Raw genomic sequence first — 21,088 nt, forward strand, 5'->3', positions numbered from 1 at the left:
GCCTTGGTGCTGCTTGGTGCCAAGCGTCATTTTACCTGCTGTCTCGATGTTGACTTTGGCCATATTGGTGAGTGCCTTTTAATCCTATTTCGCAGCCGAAACAGCAGTACCACCCAGAAGGGAAGCAAAGAGAAAAAGAGGAAGCAGCAATACGCGCACCTAGTCATTGCGCCTGCCAATCAGTGCACGGTTTGGAATCACCAGCTGCTGTATCAAGGGGGAGATGGTGCTATTGTAGTGGACTTGGTCGCTACACCTCTTATCAATGGACTTCATTCGCACTAGACGTTCATAAGAGGGAGCGCGGGAAGTAGGGAAAGCTTCCTCCCATCGACATGGACGTTGAGGCTAACTTCCATTTCGAAGACTGTCGCACCGGTAAGCATAAGCAAACAGAAAGATATCATTTTGAGAGCCATCGTTACCCGTATTCGTGCAACAATTAATGGATGTACAGAGCACCCATCATATCAGGACGTTTACGCTCAGACGCCACTTAAATTTAATCCAGAATCGACGACACTTGACTTGCTGTTTTTTTACTCGCGCTGAACATATTGGCTCTCGTGGTCCAGTAGTTAGGATGAGCAATTCCTGCATAGAGACTGTGTGGTGGCCCGAGTTTAATTCAAGGCCCCGGCGGTACCCGTGTGAAGTTCCTGGTTTCCTGCATGCGCTTTCAGACAGACGTTGCGATAGTTCCCATGAAGTCTGCCTATATGCCCCGTCCTGTGCGAACCATCGTTTACGCACATACACTTCAAAATGTGAATGCCAACGACAAAATAAATTTTTTGTGATTATGACGTGATTTCTAAAGACGCATGGGGACATTTACGGACCTAATTGCGATTAACAAAGTGCTCTTCTTCATTCCTCAAGTTGTGCTTCTTGAATTGTATTTTTCTTCTTCTCTCTCTTTCAGAACTGGACGTGCGATTAAGATGACCTACTATTACACAGGCTTTGTGAGGAGCCCAGGTGGGCTCCTCAAAATGATTCAGATCGTAAGCCTTACTCCTTCTGCTACTAACTCATACCCAAGTGCGATCGTTCACTCCTGTACCGTAGAGTTCTGCATTTGGAAGACATAACAACCACGCCAGAACTGATGCTTTAATTTTGTTATACGAAATGATATACCTTTACACAAAGTATATACATCGCAATCCGTCACGAGTTTTTCTTGCTTTTCTTCTCCCTGGACAAAAATATTCCGAAACGGCACGTGGTCGCTAAGCTACAGCAGAGGGACCTCATTCGGAGGCCATTCCAGAGCGATCCATATCGCTCGCTCCGAGACGAGGTCAACTATGAAAAGATGGCAAAATCGGCATTGTTCTTCAGTTCGATAAGAGTGTATTGCTGTGGGGTAATGTGTCGCTCATCTTATCTTCTCACCTATAACTCCTCGTTGAATCAACTGCAAGGTTGTACTATGAACGTTGATCCACCCCACGCAGTGTACTGAGCGCGAATGCGTAGGGCTGGACGGAGGTTTTTGCTTGTTTCCTGGACAGGTCTATGAAACGAAGCCCCGCCAGACTCCCTCATGTACTTGAACTTTCACTAGATTGACCTCCTTGAGAGTGTGTTACTCGAGTTCCGTTAGTTGGGCTTTTTTTGGAGCAGGGCAATGCGAGTGATGGATTGACTAGTGGTCGCACCTTCCGAGGGCTTCAAAGCGTGTCACTCATTTCCGTTCCTTGAAGTCTTTTTCTTCAGAACCTACGATTACACATTCGAACATTCCGTTGTTCACGACTATCGCAACTAAGTGCCGTTGGCTAACAAGGGACGGCTGTTAATCTCTCTGTGGAGCGCGCTCCTTCTTGCACACGCGGGTTGAGAAGTGGGGTGCTAGCCTCGTCATCGCTGAGCTAAGTTCAATATTGAGATATATATTCAATATAAATTCGTTCAGATAGGAGGAGCTTTGAACTTCGCGAAGTTCAACAGAAATGTTTCCCCTTCTCGGCCACTGAAGTTGGGCCTACGTCAGCACCGATAAAGGAATAAATAAATAAAAGGTCGGCTCGTCCCAGGCAGCACAATGTACTGAAAGTCGAGTACAATGGGGGTGGACGGGTATGTGGAAGGCCGTGAACAGACCCCCGAAACTAAAGAGCATTGGTAAAACACATACCGTCCACCCCCATTGCACTCGACTTTCGGTACATTGTGCTGCTTGGGGTGAGCGACACGCCCAATGGCATGCGAGAAGGTAGAGTGAAAGAGTGAAGAACGAGAAAGTGCGCCGCTTTTCTCTGCAGTTATCCTAATCGTGTATCCTTACAACTGAGCACATGTGAGTGTATTAATTACGATGACATAGCAGACAGCTATGGAAAAATGACGGAAGCTTCGCGGTGTCCTCCGGCGAAGCTTCGAAAGACCCTGGGTCCGCGCGCTTCCGACGCTCAGTTGGAGGTGCTGTTCAACTACATGCAGCAGCACAAATTCATGGCAAGACCTTGCTCTGAGCCCGTTTCGCTGTTCACCAAGGACCAGAAGCGTGTCCTATGGAAGCAGCTTGTAAACGCCGTGAACGCTGCCGGGACAGTGCAGAAAAACGAAGCAAAGTGGCAGCAGCTCTGGGGTAGAGTGCGGAGAGCGAAAGAAAGAAAAAAGAAAAACGGCGAAAATTCGTAATGACGGCAAAGGAACAGACGAAGTCTGTCCTTCGGCATCTGTAATGGACGTCGAATAGCGAATTTTATCGGGTGTCGGCCGTGGTGCCGTTGACTGGACCAGGGCGCCTGTGCTCGGGCTCCCACAGAGGGCAAGCATGACTGCACGATGTCCACTAATATGTTGCTTAATGACACTCATTTGTAAATCTGTGCTCGTAAGTGTTGAAAATTCTCAAAATTTCAGTTGCCGCAGAGACGCAGTGGGCGAAATGGAATTAACAACTGGGCAGTTGACAGACTCGAACATTGTCGGTGACCCTGTCGCAGGCAAGAATGCCTATGCGACATACTCTGACAGAAGTTCACCGCATGGCACCACGCTGCTCAAATGACATCGTTCGCTCCCTTGATTTCTTGAAAATGGGAGGTATACGCCTTTCCTTGAGTTATGTTAATTCTCACAAAAATGTCTACGCCCCGCTTTCTCCTCAAATCAGAAGAGGGAACTGCATCATTCGGCGCAATGATTGGTGTAGAGTCTGCTATGTGATGAAGTTGTTTTGAGAATGCATGATACATTTGGTAAAAACAGAGCTTTACCGCACAACAAGGCCTTTGCCTACCGCAGCGCCGAATGACACGGCTATGGCTTAGACCTGATTTGAGGACAGAGCGGGGCGTACGCCTTTTAGTGGAAATTACCACTAACGAAATTGTCACAAAAGGTTGCGCCCCCCCCCCCCCCACCCCCACCCGGTTTGAATAAATCAGGAAAAAGATCGACATCATTCTGTATGACAGTTTGGTGTGTTATGGCGTGCTATGAGCTGAAGCTCTGTTTTCAGAATATACCGATCGTGCAACAATCGTGTTTCTGAATTCTTTGTAAATTTCAGTAGATTAGCCGGTGCTTTCTCAGCCGGTTCCGCATGGAGTCCCCTCACCTCCGCTTGCCGTGTCCCCAGCACCGTCAGCCCGGGGGCGCCACCGTCGTCCTCGGAGGCCGAGGGCTCGACGTGGTGAACAAATTGAAGCTTCGCATAGTGTCGCTTGCGGCACCGGTAGGCGTCTTTGATGGTTCCAGAAGTGTCCGGTGGCCCAAGGATTGCGATCACTGCTGCATCCACTGCCGCTACGGAGCCAGCGAGGCGTAAGTGCCGTCGCGTAAAGGAGTCCTTGCTGGCCGCTCTGCCAGCAGCATACAGTGGGAAGCTCCCCCACTCATCGCCGAGCTCCGCTACAATCGCTGCGGAAATCACTCGAACCGTTCTCATAGTTCTCTGCGACACAGACAGGTTTCGATCTGTGGCCACAGTACCCTGAAAACTTCCCGTTCCGAAGAACCGAAGATAACAATGAACCTGTTGCTCCACAGTCATTGTCCACGGCGTGGAACGTACCCTGCGCAAACCTCCGGCGTCGCGCGATGACGGTCGCCCAACCACCACACAGTGCCCTGTGACAACCGGTAATGCTGCCGAAAAGTGTGGTCAGGCATTTAGAACGCGTCGCTATGGTCACAATAAACACGCCGGCGGCGGAAAAACAATGCAGCAAAAGCAACGCTATCTTCTTTTATGAACTTCGATGTTCGCTACGATCCGGTGTTGGAGTTTTATTAGCCTGAAATAAGTTCAGCAACGTCATTTTGACGTCACACCAAAAGTTCAAAAGACATATTTTCAGTTCCAGTTGCTTTTGAACTTGTTTTGATTGACAGTCACGCCCTGTCACATGGGCCACGCTGAGCGTCCAATCGCAGTGCTTCTTCGCATCTGCTGAACTTTGTTCAGTTGTGAACTTCGCGACGAGTCTAGCACCCACAAGGGCCGCTATCTATTACAAATTGTTCTGGACTTGTTGGACACCGCGAGATGGTGTGCGAAGAGATTAAATTATTGTTATGACACATGACCTACACTCTTCTACTCTCCCGCGATGATTGGGCAAATCGTTGGCTGGCTTGAAGCGTGTTATGCGGTGAAGTTCTACAGGGTGTCCTGGAAAACGTGTCATTGAATTATAATAAAAAAAACTACGTCACCTAGAATCATGCGGTCAAGAGCATTTGTTCTTATTAGGTTTTTGCCACCTCCTAATGTGAATGTCATGTACTCCAACTTTAATTATGTACATATTTGCGAACTGAACTCCAAGTAAAGGTCACTTTCTTACCCCACCAATATGAAGAGCGTGCCGAATTCACTCAAATTCATAATAATTCACAGTGATATTCACGAGCTATCCCATCGGGAAAAATAGCAGAATATCATGCTTTTCGGACCATCGGACCATAGCGCGCGATGACTTTTTGAGCGCAATCGCTCTCAGTGCGACGAAAGGAGGTTCCGAAGCCAGCCCACAGGGTGATAGTAGAAAAAGTAACAGTTCCTAAAATTGGGAGAGGGAAAGCATTATCCCAGCGAAAGTCGGACGTGATAAGCCGTGCCTGTTTTATCTCTTTCTGCGTTGTCGGGGAGGGCTGGGTTTCCAACCTCCTTTCGTCGGACTGACAAAGATTGCCCTGAAAAATTCAGCGTGCGCTATTCTGTGCGACCTCCGTAGACCATGATGTCCGGCTATTTTTTCCGATGGGATAGCTCCTGAATATCCCTGTCAATTATCATTAATTTGACTAAATTAGACACGCTCTTCACATTGGTGGGGTAAAAAAGTGACCTTTACTAGGCAAATTTCCGACTTAAGCTCGCAAAAATTTACATAATTAAACTTACGTTACACGACATACACATGAGGAGGTGGCAAAAGCCCAGTAAGAACAAATGCCATTGACCGCATGACACTAGGTGGTGTAGTTTTTTTTATTATAATTAAATGACACGCTTTCTGGGACACCCTGTATAGTTATTGTTTTATGCTTTCATCTTTGAGTAACGCCTTGTCTATCTTTGTTTTCTTCTTCTAACATAGTTTATGTCGCGTTTTTTCTTCGTATGATATTGCTGCCTGTCTGTTGAATGTTGCAGCTGTATTTACAATGTCTTTGATGCTATATGCGCCAATACTAAGACCTAGGTGGTTGTGGCGTGGCGTCGTACGACAAACAGGCTATCATGCGTTCTTGCACGAGAAACTATACCTCGAAGAAACTACCCTCGGTATGTCTACTTGACCAGTGGATATTTTCTTCTTGTCGTTCTAGCTGATCGGCCTGGTGCTGATGCTGATCTTGATGGCGGGTCACTATGATACCAGCACTGGGCTGTACAGGCTCCGGATCGACGCTTTTCTCATGACCATGACCGTGTTCACCTTCATCCTCACTTCTGCGCTCATCTTCATGTGCACCATCATGGGCGAGACAGACTTGCCAAATTCTATAATGGTAAGCCTATAGCACATACCATAGCGATCCAGTGAAGAGAAACGCTTTGAGAAACTCACTCGCGAACGTACCATTCTCTCAAATTCTACCAGTCGCTTATTAATTGATCGTGGTTAATAAGCAAATTTTCATTACGTATAGCCCCACAGTGACATTTTGAGATTCCCACGTTCCGTGCTACGTCTTGTATTCTTCACTCCAAGGAGACTTTCAGTTGGTGAGGCTCACGGTTCCACCGCCTCTTCCTCAAACGTTGCTTACACATGCACTGCAGATGATGCCCTAATGGGCAAGAACAGTAGTCTGTCTACTATTTGTTCGCTTACGTAGACAAAACACTGCACGAAAACTCGACAAACTTTGTGACTGCATTCGACCGAGATAAAAATGAATGCATCAACTTGCAATCGCGTTCCATGTGAAGGCAGCAGAATTACGAGAGCTGTGTGCTCCTCATATCTGCTAATGAAAACATCAGAATTACCGTCCATAAACTCGCTGGCGTCGTCTGCTGCGTAACGCAACGAGATAAGCCTGCAATGCGTAAGATGTATTTCACCACGTCCAATGGGTTTCGAGGGCTGCGAAATGAGTATCAACGTGCTTGCACAGTGTCTAACATCACACGGCGCACATAGTTCTGTTCATAAAATGTTCATAAAGAAAGAAAGAGCGTATACCTTACACTTTTGAAACACAGCACGCAGCTAGCCAACCATCATCCCGAATGACATGGTACTCGCGCCTTTTTGTGACACTTATGCAGTTACGTTAATTGTCACAAAAAGGCAACAACAACAACAACAACTTTATTACGAGATGATGACTGGGGAGTTTCATCGCCAGGGGCGATACTCTACCCCGTTGCTGGTGGTGATGCGGGGAATGAAATAATGAGCCCCTTCACAATATGGATCGAAGCCTTATGGTGTCCAGAAAGGTGAAGAGAGCCTTGAGGGCAGAGCGTTGGTGGGCTAGATGTGGCCAGGGACCAAGCAATTTTGTGAGCGAGAGGGGGCGAGAGTCTAGCTCGTCAAGGGATCCGGAGAGTACGGTTCGGGAAGGTTGGTAGTGTGGGCAATGGAGAAGACTGTGCTCTAGATCTTCAACAGCGCCGCTGTGGCTGCAGTGGGGAGAGTCAACTTGCCTTAGGCGGTGACGTCACTGTGCTGTGAAAGCCATATCGAGGCGCATTCGATGAACTAATGCTGCATCTTGACGAGAGATATGTTGAGGCATGCGGAAATCGAGCGCTGGATCAACTCTGCTCATCATGGTGGGGGTATGGGGGGGGGGGAATGTCAGCAGTCCATTGGCGGGGAGCCAGAGGAGTCACGTGGCGTCGAAGTACAGACCGACGATCTCCTCTCAGCAGTGGGTTACGCGTCCGTCGCCGAGACGAGAGGGCTGCTTCTGCGGCGCTGTCGGCCTGTTCATTGCCTTCGACACCGCAATGTGCTGGAACCCATTGGAGAACCAGCCAGTGCCCTGCTTCGTAGACGCATTAACACGTCCATAACCAACAATGCGGATGAGCCTCGGATGCCAGAATTTTCGATTGCTTGCAGCGCAGATGTTGAGTCAGTGAATACGACCCAATCCCGTGGGGTAAAGTGAACGACGTGCTGCAGAAAGAAAAGCATGGCATAGGGTTCCGCAGCTGTGGATGAGGTTTGATGCCAAAGGCGACGTCCTTCCACTACGCCTCCGGATGGGACGACGAGTGCCGACGCGGACTTGCCATTTCGAGATGCGCCATCGGTGTATGCTGCGGCAGAGGTAGAAAACTTCGCGTCTACCAGAGCATAAAAATGGGCTCGAAGGACTTGAGGGGGAACGCAATCTCTGCGGTCCTGGAGGTCCGGAAGACGTGCGAAGGTGGGTGGCACAGACAGAGACCAGGGGGCGTTCGGCGGTGTGATGTCCTTTGGTATGAAGCCAGTGAGAGCGTGGCGCGTGTCCTCTGCGCTACGCGATGGAAATCACTTTCAGGACGGTATCGAATGCGCACAAAAAGGCGTACGCCCCGCGCTTTCCGCAAACCAGGAGTGATAGCTAGAGGTATCACTCTGTAGAATGACTGGCCTTCAGCGTGCTATGTGGTGAAGTTGCGCTAGTAGAAACTGGAACCTATTGCTCATTCATAATCACGCACTCTCACACGTATGCAGACACACGAAAAACGAACCGTGACGTGCTTTCTGTATCTCAACGGTTGAAAGGGGCGCTAAAGCACAAAAGCTGTTGAAAACTGAATAAAAGATGCCATTACACTGACACCAATAACACAAAAGAAACAGGAGTCATCCCTTGTGTCGTTCGTGATTTGTGAGCGAAAGAATGCGCGCTTTCACTCTCTCCCACTCCTTCTCAAGAAGCGCACTCTTAAAAAAGAACTTCACCTCATAGCACGCTCCTAGCAAACCATAATGTCGAGTGATATCGTTATCTGCCCTGATTTGTTGAAAACGGGGGGCGTACGCCTTTTCTGTGACAATTATGAACAGCATAAGTGTCACAAAAATGGCGTACGCCTCCCGTTTTCAACAAATCAGGGCAGATAACGATATCACTCGACATTATGGTTTGCTAGGAGCGTGCTATGAGGTGAAGTTCATTTTTAAGAGTGCGGGACAATGCGGAGCGGGCTCTCCATTTGATTGGATTGATTGATTGATGGGGCGATTTGTCCAATCATCGTGGGAGATCGTTTGAGGATTGCATTGTCGCGCTTCATGAGAACGAGAGGGAGAAGGAAAGCGTAAATTATGATTTCTTTCGCTCGTAACTTATGAACGACGTAGCCGACGACTTCCGTTTCTTTTGCCTTGGCGTCAAGGTAACCGGCATCTTTCATTCCACGAGGAGAAAATTTTGCACATTAGTGCCCCTTTAATAAAGTACCAAGTTATTCAATTTTCCATTGGACACTAGCCATTCTCAATCGCTGCTTAAACGTGTAATTAGGAAAGTTAATTTCGTTAATCCGTTCCGCATAAGTTACGTTCAACCTATTGACATATTTTCCAGTACCGCATCAACTACCTCCTTGCCACAGTCACCTACCTGCCCTTCACCATCGGGTTCATTTTTGAAGAATACATGCATGGTGATATCAACCAGACCATAGCGGGAGGCGTGAGTATTTTTATTTCTCAACGTGCCAATCTCATGAACACACGAATACAGTTTGAAGGAGCACTAAATGCAAAATACAACTTGTTCTCAAAGTATCCGACTGGGCCTGTTGGTACAGCACACTACTACAAGCGCTAAAAGAACACAAAGACGACACACACAGATAGCGCTTGCAACCGCTACAATAGAGAGTTTTAGTACATCGTATGCTATCGCCTTCGCGTACGAAAGGCATAGCGTTGAAGGTTCTGCGCACGCCCATAACAGAAAGAGAGCTTCGCGCAGTGCTCAGAACCACCAACGCAATTTGTAACGTATGCCATCGCCTTTGGGTACGATGTACTAAAACTCTCTAATCACTCCCGTTTGTCACAATAACGCTGTCGAAACATCAACCGTCGTTGGTGGCGGTCAATCGGATACTCAAGTCGCAGGAACAGCGCCAGCCAATCGGGCAACAGAACATGCGCTCGCGATCCTGTGGTGTATCCGTGCGTTTCGTACATAATCCATCCGTGATCGCGTACATGTACGCCGCTTCATGCCCATCGCTGCATTTTAAAAATGACATTCTTGCCATTGGTTGCATTAACGTGTCCTGATACAGGGAACTATAAATCTCAGCTACAGGATCCAGAGACCGACATTATTCCGTTTTACCTGTCGCACTACTTCTTTAAAAGGCGAAACCACTCTGCAGTGAGGCACGCGTATCCGGTAGTGCAACTTCCCGACTCGCGAAGTGAAGGGGTGATCGCGGAGTGATGCCTAGAGAAGAAAGAATTCGGTACGATTTTGATTGCAACTTCGTAACTGAATGGAAATTTTCAATCATAACACCCACTTAGCAATGAACGCAGCCTTTGGCGTAATTTGAAATGAATTTGTGGTGGACATTTAACTGCCCCTTTAAAAACAGAACTTGGACGCGGAAAGCTTCCTCGACCCACCACCGCGTTGAAACGAACCGCCTTGAAAAACGCGCGTAGAGCCAGCAAGCGCACATCGTGTCAACCAGTGAAGCAGCATGGGATTCAATATGCTTTTAGAAGTTGACACATTACACGCTTGCTGGCGCTACGCGCGTTTTTCAAGGCAGTTTTTTTGAACGGTCGTTGAAGGCTGCCCGTGTAACCAGGGTATTACACGGGCAGTCTTGAAGGATAATTGAAACCAACAGCCACTGAACCAGAGCCGTTTATTGAGAGAGTTTGGTCATTAGGAGGAGCCTAACTTGAAGCACGCGCCATGCGACGTCACGGCTGAAGGATCTCCCTCTCCGTGCTTGTTGTCCCGTCGTCAGCAGGTTGCCGACGCCATATCGATGCTGAGCGTTGTTTATGACGCAAGGAGGGAAGACACGTGCGTACTTCGTCCTTGTAATTCTTTGAGTTTGTAAACAAGGTTGTCGCGACGTGAAGAAAAGAGTCGAAGACAGGCAGCAGGAGAAATAGCCAGTTTACTGGGCAAGAGCGCGACTAGAATGAACGCGGGTGAAGATGATGCGTGCCGACGAGCTTGGCTGGTCACGAGGGCGTGGCCTAGCATCGTCGTCAGCTACAGGTAGTTTATAAACAAGAACTGAGTGCGACAAAGCACGTGTCGACGTGGCGGGCAACATCAAAATGGCGCCCACCAGATGGCTGACGGATTCCGATTGGATTCAGCCTTTTTGGGCGGTGCAACGACAACTCTGGCGTCAAAGTAGGCTCCGCCCACGAGGCGGCAAAAGAGAATGGCCAAACTCTCTCTATAAACGGCTCTGCGTTGAACCAGAGGCCTTCTTGGAACCGGTCAGAACACCGTGGCTCAGCTTGCATTCTGAGTAATTGTGCGGAGCGATGACGCATTTTACGTCATGATGCGCCTCCCAACTCGGGCGGCAAAAGATCAAAGAATGGCCAAACTTTCCCTATACACGGCTCTGCATTGAACATGCGCGTAACACCACCAAGCGTGTAACGTGTCAACCAGGCAGGGGAGCATTCGATCCCATGCTCCTTGAGTAGCTGACACTTGGCTTGGTGGCGCTACGTCATCTTCAATGGCCGTTGGTTTCAATTATCCTTGGAGACTGCCCGTGCAACTGGGACATTACACAGTGAAGTTCTATTTTCCACAAAGTACGAAATTTAGAAATTCGGCACCAAAATGATTCCAGTAGTACGGGACACACGGCCTCGAGAACTGAACTGGACAGTCGAGATTACCAGTCCGGAGCGGAGTTTCATTGCAGAAAAGCTCCTTGTAATGTCCTTATAGCAATTCTTTCTTTCCTTCCCAGGTCCTGAGCATCACCAACTCATTTGTGTACATGTTTAACCTATGCATTAGCTACGAACCACGCTGCCTCAAACCCCGAAAAAAGAGTAAACTCGGCACGTTCAAGAAGACGAAAGGGAAGAAAAAGAAGGGAAGCAAAAAGGGCGCGAAGAAAGGAAAGATTTCTACCTTGACTGGCGTCGATATCGTTGGACCTATCCCGAGTGTGCGTACTGAACGTGATATCCTCGCCAAGGGAGACACGGACACGTACCAGAAGTTTCAACAAATGGAGCAGGTAAGCCGTCTGGCTAAGATGGATCCTGACTATGTCATGCAGCACCTGAACTACATGGCGCTTCGACCAACTCCGCCACCGAGTCCAGCGCTGCTCACCGGCTTCTCAGGCTTACCAGGTAGGTCGCATACGAAAATTCTTTGCTTGCATATGTGTTCACCGTCGATAATGGGCGTTCACCCCACACACCTCATAATGGTGACGGACACATTCGATCCGCATTGAGCCAATACTCATCAAGCTGAATGCGAGTCCGGCGCTGCTACACGGACACGTTGGAGCAGGATCAAACTCCGATCCTGCTTAACCCGATCCAGTTCGTTAAACGGGATTGAAATTCTCAAGACCGCTTGAAGACCACCATTGGCATCCTCGAACTCGGTGAATTTGTAGTAGTAAACAAAAAGTTACATTAATTTGCAAATGATCCTATACAAGCCCATGGAATTTCTCGGTTACAGTTTTAGTATCACTCTTACAAATGAACTTCACCGCATAGCACGCTCCTAACGAACCATCATCTCGAATGATATCGTTATCTGCCCTGATTTGTTGAAAATGGGAGGCGTACGCCTTTTTTGCGACACTTATGCTGTTCATAATTGTCACAAAAAGGGTGTACGCCTCCCGTTTTCTACAAATCAGGACAGATAACGATATCATTCGAGATGATGGTTGGCTAGGAGCGTGCTATGCGGTGAAGTTCATTTTTAAGAGTGTATGACGGGCGACTGCGCTTGCTAATTTGTTTAATCTCGACCACTCTCGACACCGCGCCCCCGTAAAGGCTTAGTAAACAGCACACTCTTAGAACAACTTTACCACATAGCACGCTGAAGGCCCGCCATTGTACAGAGTAATACCTCTATGACTCTTAATTTTTGAAAGGCGCGGGGCGTACACCTTTTTGTGACAATTGCCATTTCTCTATAAGTGTCACAAAAAGGCGTACGGCTCCAGTTTTTAACAAATTAGGGGAGAGAACGATATGTCACTCGGGATGATGGTTGGCTAGGAGCGCGCTATGTAGTGAAGTTCAATTTTAAGAGTGCACAATGCGGAAGCTCCGCCTTCGTCAGGACAAAAGTATTAAGGCCTTAAAGGGGCTATGAACTCTACCAAGCTAGCCCGTTGACGGTGTCGGCTCCAAACGGCGATTTTAACGTGTTGGCTGTGGCACCTTTTTTTTTTATACAGGGTGAATTTAGCAAAAGTTACACATTTCGATCTAGTCGTAAAAATATAAGATAACGCCTCTGGCGCTTCAAGCTTTGCAGACTGACAGTCATTCGCCCTAAGTTTTGCCCTTATTTTTTTCAAATGCTATCACTTTGTAGAAAAAGAGTTAGAAGCAAAGCAAATTCTCACCCCATGCATTTCCTATGGCCTATACCGCCCGCAAAGCGACATTTTTTCCTCTGCCTGCTTCAGGTTCATATCACCATGTATAGGTGGCGCTGCCTAGAGACGAAGCAAAAGGAGAACCTATGGAACAATAAACAACCGGATGGCCCATATGCAGGGTTTCGAGGCAGTGCCACCTATACGCGGTGATGTGAACCTGAAGCAGACAGAAGGAAACATGGCAGTTTTCGGGCGGTATAGGCCGTAGGAAATGCATGGGATGAGAATTATCTTGGTTTCTAACTTTTTTCTACAAAATGATACCGTTTGAAAAAAAAATACTGATAAAACTGTGCGAAGTTTGAAGCGCCAGAGACGTCACCTTCTATTTTTAAGACGCGATCGAAATGTGTAACCTTTGCCAAATTCACCCTGTAAATGAATCTGATAGATCTGTATCTTTACCGCATATAGCACGCTGCTAGCCAACCATCATCCCCAATGACAACGTTCTCGCTTCCAATTTGATAACGGGAGGCGGAGCCTATTAGGGTAAGGTGGGGCAAGATGAGACACCGGGCAAGACGCGACATTTGGTGTTCAACGCCGCCTGTCGCAGAGACGCGTTGCTTCATGCGCTTGTAACTTTACTCATAGGTGGCTCTGTATGTCCGCTTTATTGCGCGTGAGTACTATCCGGATTGATGTTTGCATTGTAGAGAAAAAAAATCGATTACTTGTGCATGGAATGTAAAGACCCGCAAAAAGGCGCGATTTTCTGTAGTCCTTTTTCTTGTCATCTGTGCAGCAGCGTTTCGCAAGACTATTCTGTCAATGTAAGTCCATATCCTATTTCTTTACTACTAATTCATCTAGATATATGCAAAATATGAACATTCTTGGTTACCAGGCGTTTAACAGAAAAATTAATGAATGATTTTATGCACGGGGCAAGAAGCGACAATTTAAAATAATGCAATTTAAATTTAATGTAATTTAGAAACTGACAAGTCAACTATTAGGTAGCTTTATGCTTGTTCCTCAGAAATTTCTTTTTTGCATATTGCCTAGTATTTCCCAGCAATTTTCTGTTTCCTGGAATATTTCCAGCAAAGCAGAAGTGCACTCAAAAGCGAGCGGGCAGCGACACATCAAACTGGCGGTGACTTGTTTGCAAAGGACAGTAGAGCAAAATAGTACCGGGTTTTCTGTGGTTTTATTGCACATCATGTGGGCCAGGGGCTCAAGGGAGCTGTGTAGGTGCTTGGATTGCAAAAACTAATTTGTATATTTCATTACCACTGCGTGTCTCATCTTGGTCCACGTGATGTCTTGTCCTGTCCCGAGGGTTGGGGCAAGATTAGACCTGCATTTTTGAATTTCTTTTACTGTGTTTATTTCAGAACCGGCTACGTCCGTTCTGATCTACAGATCAGAAGCTCTAGACCTCTGAGAATGTGCCTATGGCTAGTTTTTTTTGGAAAACATGAAAAATAAAAATTCCATATTCAATTTCAAATTTCTGTCTCATCTTGCCCCACCTTACCCTATGTATCCATTATGTACTGCATTATGGCTACAAACTAGGTTCAGCCTCACATTTTCAACAAATCAGGGACGAGAACGTTGTCATTCGGGATGATGGTTGGCTAGGAGCGTGCCATGTGGTGAAGTTCATTTTTAAGAGTGTAGAGCAGAACGTTATGTGTACCTCTGTGTTGGCGTCTCATTGGGTGCTACAATTCAGATGACGTAACAATGGATAGAGGTATCTGGATGGCGGTGCATCTACTCGCCCGTATCCGAAAAAAAAAAAGGTGCGTTTTTGTATTAAGGCTGCACACGTTATGAAGGAGAAATATTCAACAATAAATTGTAAATAGAATTACGTAGCATACAAGAACAATATTACACCTATTACACTCGTAACTACATAAATACAGATAGTAGTTCTTACCTCCTTTACTACTTTTGTCCTGACGAAGGAGGAGCTCCCGCCGTAACGTAGACGGAATGTAAATTTCCCTTGACGCTTTTTAATTAACTAGTTTAATTAATAATAATTTTTTATCACCTAATACTCCTACTTTCGTTGTTCTCGTCTCGTTTATTTTGTATTGATATATTTAGGTATATATTTTAGGTAAACATATGTGTCAATCTCAGCGTACTGTCTCGGGGCTGTTAGCGCCGCCTGTCGACATGCCAACCTTTCAATACGCATTGAGTTGGATGGTATAGCAGCATCGCGCACCGAAAGTCTTGAGAAACTCGATGCGGATCGGATTAAACGCGCATTGAAAGTGCCGTGTGACAGGGGTAGTTCTTTTGTTAGCCACTATTAGGGTTACCGAAAAGCACCGATAAACTTACGCCAGTAAAATTTTCTCATGTTCGGTGCAAACGGATTTTGCACCGATAACTACCGTAAATGACCTTCTCAGGCTGCTCGGTTTTGCACCAAAGAAGGGAATTTGGAACGGGCAAAGCAAACCAGCACTCGAAAACGACGGTTATGCACATCACTGTGCCTTTGCACTTCACTCAGCTTTCCACGGGGGCGAAATCTGGGGTGTAGTTCCAGATAGTGTGTTCACAAATACACTCACGAACTGCTTTGTTAGGGAGTACCGAATGTGACCTGGCATGTGTAAGCATGCTTCGGTCGGAGAGATCTCACGGGATCTGAAAACGTTAGAGAAACTTGAAGCAGCAGAAGTGGTCCGGGATTCGAACCGGGGTCCTTCGCGCGGAGCGTCTTATCCACTGTGCCATGCAGGACAATGGCAGCACCTGCTTCAAATCGCAACACCTTTCTTTCATGGGCACTCGTTCGACACTCTTTCTTGTCTGGGAAGAGAGTGAGGAGGAAGGGAGTAGAGTTATGGGTTACGTCATCTTTAGAGGTAACGACCCTGATTTATATGCCAGTAATCTTGAATGGCGCCCAAGCAGCACCGAAATGACTCTTAATAAATGTAACTTCTACATTCGAAGACGGTAACATTATTTCAAAAGTTATCCTGTTTTGAAGGTAACGTTAAATGTTACAAGATTTAGAGTGTATAGCTAGCGCCAGTGTCGTTTCTCGCCTATTTTCACCGAACGTCATGACGTTTAAGATATTTCCATCGAAGGGTGCGTTTTTTTTTATTCTACCAGGGTAACTCGGGGGTAACCCTTACTGGGCGAAAAATCGAGGGTGACGGAAGTGACGTCATAACCTACCGGCGAAAATTCAACTCTCGTCGCTCGAGGGTTACTCTGGGTACCTACTCTCACTGACCCAGCTCAGCAGGTGGGTAGCAGAGGTTATGACGTCACACGACGTCAAGTGAGAGCCCCGCGTCTTTTAACTTTCGGATTGCGAGCATATTTCGGTGGCTTTAGCACGACTGTTGTTTCATTGGATCGTTGGTTGGATGCATGCCTTTTTCTTCCTTCGTCATCATCTTCCTCTCCGTCAAATGCATCAAGCAGCACAAGTGCCGCAACTTCTACAAGCATGTCCTCGTCCAAAACGTCGTCTGCCTCTGCCGCCATGTTAGCTGAAACGGGCGTAACTCGTAATGGGCGAAAATTTCTCAACGGGGGTACCTACCCACAGGTCACGTGACATCTCACTCGGGTCACGTGGTGCGTAACCCGGGGGGTTACCCGGGTAGGGACACTTCGTGGTGAGCGGAATAACCACCGTTTTTTTTTTTTTTTTTTCACCGTTTCTCTAAAAAAATAAGCACCGAAAACCGGAAACCCTAGCCACGATGTACAACATTGATACGGTAGGGTTCTGGTATTCCCACAGCGAAATGTCATTATTTCGCATTAGAATTCAATCGGCAGAGCACCAACAGCATTGGCAAGTTTCGTTTCGGTACGATTGCAAAAAAAATGTTCCTTTGGCAGAACCAGGTCAGGCGCAGAGGGCGAGTTCCGAGTTAAGAGCGAAGAGAGAGAGGGAGGGTATATACCGTTCCATTGGTAGAGAAGAGGCAAAACATTTGCTCCAAGGAGCAATACTTTTTGACCCGCCAATTCACATGGGAGAAAACGAACGGGACGGGAGAGGACAGGTGTACTAGAGTCACTAAATAGGTATCGCAGAGTATCGCATCGCATTCGTTATCCGCGCCTGAGCGGCCGTTCGGTGTCCGCGATTGGGCCCGATCGTGTCACGTGGTTTCTCCTTCCAAGAACTCGCCGTCCATGTTGAGTCACCGCCACACAAAACCGGTTTCTTGGGTTGTGAGCTGGGTCGACAGCGCCGTTGGTCTTTACGCCGAAGGGGGAGATCGGGGTCCCATTGCTAGGCGACGCAGCCGCGCCTGACTCAAGATGGCGGGCTCGCTCGTCGGCGTGGCTCAGTGTCGCTACTCTGCTCCCTATTTAGTGACTCTAAGGTGTACGGGCGACAAATGAGAGGAGCCGAGGTCTGTTATCGGTGTCACCGGTAATTCTTCATCCGACACAGAAACAATAAGCACCCCCCCCCCCCAACTGATGAGAGTAGGAGCTATGCTCTCAGAATGGCACATAAAATTATGATTTCCTTTTTCTGACAGTTTTGACGAACCTCTCCCCGACACGCGGAATGGCCGAGTTGGGGTAAACATCTGCTCGTTGGCGGTAGCCAATGTCGTACTGAAGACTCGGAGGTGTTTGGTTCGAATCCTACCACCGGCTGTTCTGTCTGATGCTTTCCTGGGTTTTCCCGCGGACTTTTTCAGAAGGATGTCGGCACAGTTCCTCCTGAAGTCGGCGCAGGACTCGCTCCAACCTCCCTGTCCCCCCACCCCTTCCTGCTGTCCCCTCTCCACCTGTACACCCTGTACACATCTGCACGCCCGTCACGTAGCTTCATAGGTTGCTTCGCGGCGCGAACACGGAATAAAAAAATATATACTATTCGGAATACAGTGCGCAACTTTAGGGCACATATTCGTAATTATCGAACCGAATATTAAAAAAATAATACATTTGGCCGCTGTTTTTTTTTTTTTTTTGCATTTTGCGAAAATTGACGAAACCTGCACCATTGATCCCATTCCCTGCTTCCCTGCCATGGAGGAAAGAAAGAAAGGAGACGCCCTAACGGCTCTTCGACAGAAGAGAAAAGCGTAGGGCAAGTGACGAAAGGATAGGAGATTAGCTGTAGCTTCTTTGCAGCCACGTGGGGCGTCACGTTACGTGAATAGTTCAACGAGGTCGCTTTGCACACGTCACACTGGGGGTCACTTCGGGACGCTACCGTCACATCTCTCCAAGTATTGCGAAACTGGGCGTTGGGGTCTCCCTTAGATGTATGTATGTAACCGAAACCGGAAAGCGAGCGGTGACGACACTTGAGTAGCTCCCAATCTTGACGTCACTCTCTTGGAAAAAAGGGTGGAGCAGTTACACCTTTTAGGAGGTAATGGTTGTCCATATGTTGCGTCTAAAAGGATGCAAAGTTCTACCTGCTACCTCCCTGCTAACACCGCATAACACGGTGTACGCCAACCATTGCCACCAATGATAGGGTTATCGCGTCTGATTCGGTGAGCGAAGGGGGCGTACGCCTTTTTGTAGCAATTTCCATATGTGATAATTTCCTTTACCACCCCGTCACGCCCATTATCAGACGCTACGTTGACCTACACTATTAAAACAGAACTTCACCACATAGCACGCTCCTAGCCAACCGTCATTCCTAATGATATCATTCTGTGTCCTTATTTGCTGAAAATAGGAGGAGGCGCCTATCTGAGGCGCCTATCTGAGGCGCCTATCTGGGGCACATTATGCTTGTCCCAGATAGGCTCCTCCCCCTGTTATGAACGAATCATGACACAGAATGATATCATTCGGTATGGTGGTTGGCTAGGAGCGTGCTATGTCCTGAAGTTCTGTTTTAACAGTGTAGGTGGTACCTATAGAAGTTACCACCTTTTCACACCCTTTTTTCTTAGAGTGCACGTCTCGGCCCAGTAGGGATCCCCCTTTCTTTCCTTCCTTCATGTTCCCTGCACTCTTAAAAATGAACTTCACCACATAGCACGTTCCTAGCCAACCACCATCCCGAATGACAACGTTCTCGCCCTAGATTTGTTGAAAACTGGAGGAGGAGCCTATTTTGTGCCGTGCATAATGGGCACAAAATAGGCTCCTCCTCCAGTTTTCAACAAATCTAGGGCGAGAACGTTGTCATTCGGGATGGTGGTTGGCTAGGAACGTGCTATGTGGTGAAGTTCATTTTTAAGAGTGTGCTCTGGGCAGGGAAGAGCCGTGCCGATGGCGTGTAATCGGTAGCGTACCCCTCAGGATATGCGAAGGGGCCAAAGTTCGAGTGCTGTCGTAGGTTAATTCTAGTTAGTTTTCTTTGTTCTATCCTTCAACGCGTACTCTGTCACCATAAAAAAAAAATGCTCACAGATGATGAACTTGACGTTTGCAGATAATCAGTACACAAACGAGTCCCTGCTACCTCCAAAGCCAGAGCCGAGACACCGTCGCTCCTATGATCTTGATGATGACCCCTGGGAACAGGACACGAGACCGACCAGGCGAACAATATACGCCAAGTACACGGACACATTTCTGCCCGGGGACGAAGAAATTTTCAATCAGAAGCCCACGGGTAAAGAGTACATAATCCCCATCAACGTGGAAGGCCGAGGTGAAATGCCAATCAAGAGCGCTCTCAAACGTCCAGAGACCCCAATTAGCACGCCCATGCCGACGACAGACGCCACGACACCAGGTACCACGTCCGGAGTGACAGATACCAGTGTGACGACTCAGACGACCGCTAGTCCTGGCAAAAAGAAGGGCGCAAAGAAGGGTAAGAAAAAGAAGAAGAAAGGGAGTAAGAGTAAAAAGAGTTCCAAGAAAAAAGGTAGTAAGAGTAAGAAGAGCAAGAAGAAAAAGGGCAGCAAGGGCAAAAAAAGCAAGAAGAAGAAGAAAAAGAAGAAGAAGAAAGGCAGTAAAAGCAAGAAGAGTAAGAAAAGCAAAAAGAGCAAGAAAAAAGGCAGCAAGAAGAGCAAGAAAAGTAAAAAGAAGAAAAAATGATGGACATTGTAAAAGGTAGTATGTGGATGTTGGTGCATGGTTTTATGTTTCTCGTCTGAGGACTCTGTAAATGGCGCTGCCGTTATGTGTACATTCATGCCGTTATCGTGGGCGTCGGTACAATGTTAATAAAGTACATTGTTATCGGAACGGGTTTCGTATGTGTTTCCTCGAGAGAGAGTACCCCAGAGGGTTATCTATCTTGTTCGTATTACCTCTGCATGGCAGCCTGCGTACGGCGTCTTCGGCCCCGAATATTCGGAGGTAAGTCGCGTATTATATCAGTGTGTGCGCGATGTAAATGAGTTATCGTGTGGACTTCCCATCTCGGACTTCTGTATTCAATATGAAGCTAGTGCAAGAGGCAATATCCTGAATATCGAACTGCAGTCCGACTGCAAAGCACTGTGGGGGAACGCAGTGCTGTTTACTGGTTATTTCGATATGCAGGTCATCAGCTCACGAGCTTTACATATACACTACTAGAGCATACGTTGTGAATGATGAAAGGAGCGTCACCTGCAAATGACGAACCAAATTACCCAACAGCAGCTGCGGCGCCATGTCGTATAAATGTAAAAGGCTGCTGTTATAGACCAGAATTTTCGGAGTCTCCACTGCGCGGCCATTTTGTAGCGACCGTGGCGCCATCGTGCGAGTATTTCCTGCGGGCGCTTCGGTTCAGTCCATTCGCGAAGCTGTACGTTCGGGATATGGATCGTTGTTCAGGCGCCCCTTTGCCCTTACAGAAGCATAAGTGTATATTTTTATGCATATGAGTTGCGTTTCATAAGACTTAGAAATAAAACAGAGCAAAAACCGAAGTCAGCAAAGAGTGTGGCATCTAGTAAACTTCAGCGATAGCGTTTAAAAGTTTCGTATCACTAATCCGCAATATGGAATTTAAAATGCTTGCTAACTCTGTTACGTTGCATGAACAAGATTTTCATAATTACATTTTCCGGGTTGCTTACTCAAACTTGTTTATGCTGTGCACCACTAGGAATTTCGTAGTTTGCG

The 21,088-nt window shown here is 47.3% G+C and overlaps 1 protein-coding gene across 1 annotated transcript; it reads left to right on the top strand.

Annotated features, from left to right (window-relative positions):
- The first annotated feature begins 119 nt into the window (after positions 1-119).
- LOC135400293 (uncharacterized) lies at positions 120-20,212 on the top strand. Its single transcript, XM_064632098.1, has 6 exons — positions 120-378; positions 926-1,007; positions 5,797-5,979; positions 9,010-9,117; positions 11,402-11,795; positions 19,455-20,212. The coding sequence occupies exons 2-6, from the start codon at positions 945-947 to the stop codon at positions 20,066-20,068; spliced, it is 1,362 nt and encodes a 453-aa protein (XP_064488168.1). The 5' UTR covers positions 120-378; positions 926-944; the 3' UTR covers positions 20,069-20,212.
- The last annotated feature ends 876 nt before the right edge of the window (positions 20,213-21,088 follow it).

The sequence above is a fragment of the Ornithodoros turicata genome, chromosome 1, assembly GCF_037126465.1.
Source record: "Ornithodoros turicata isolate Travis chromosome 1, ASM3712646v1, whole genome shotgun sequence".
Classification (NCBI taxonomy): Eukaryota; Metazoa; Arthropoda; class Arachnida; order Ixodida; family Argasidae; genus Ornithodoros; species Ornithodoros turicata.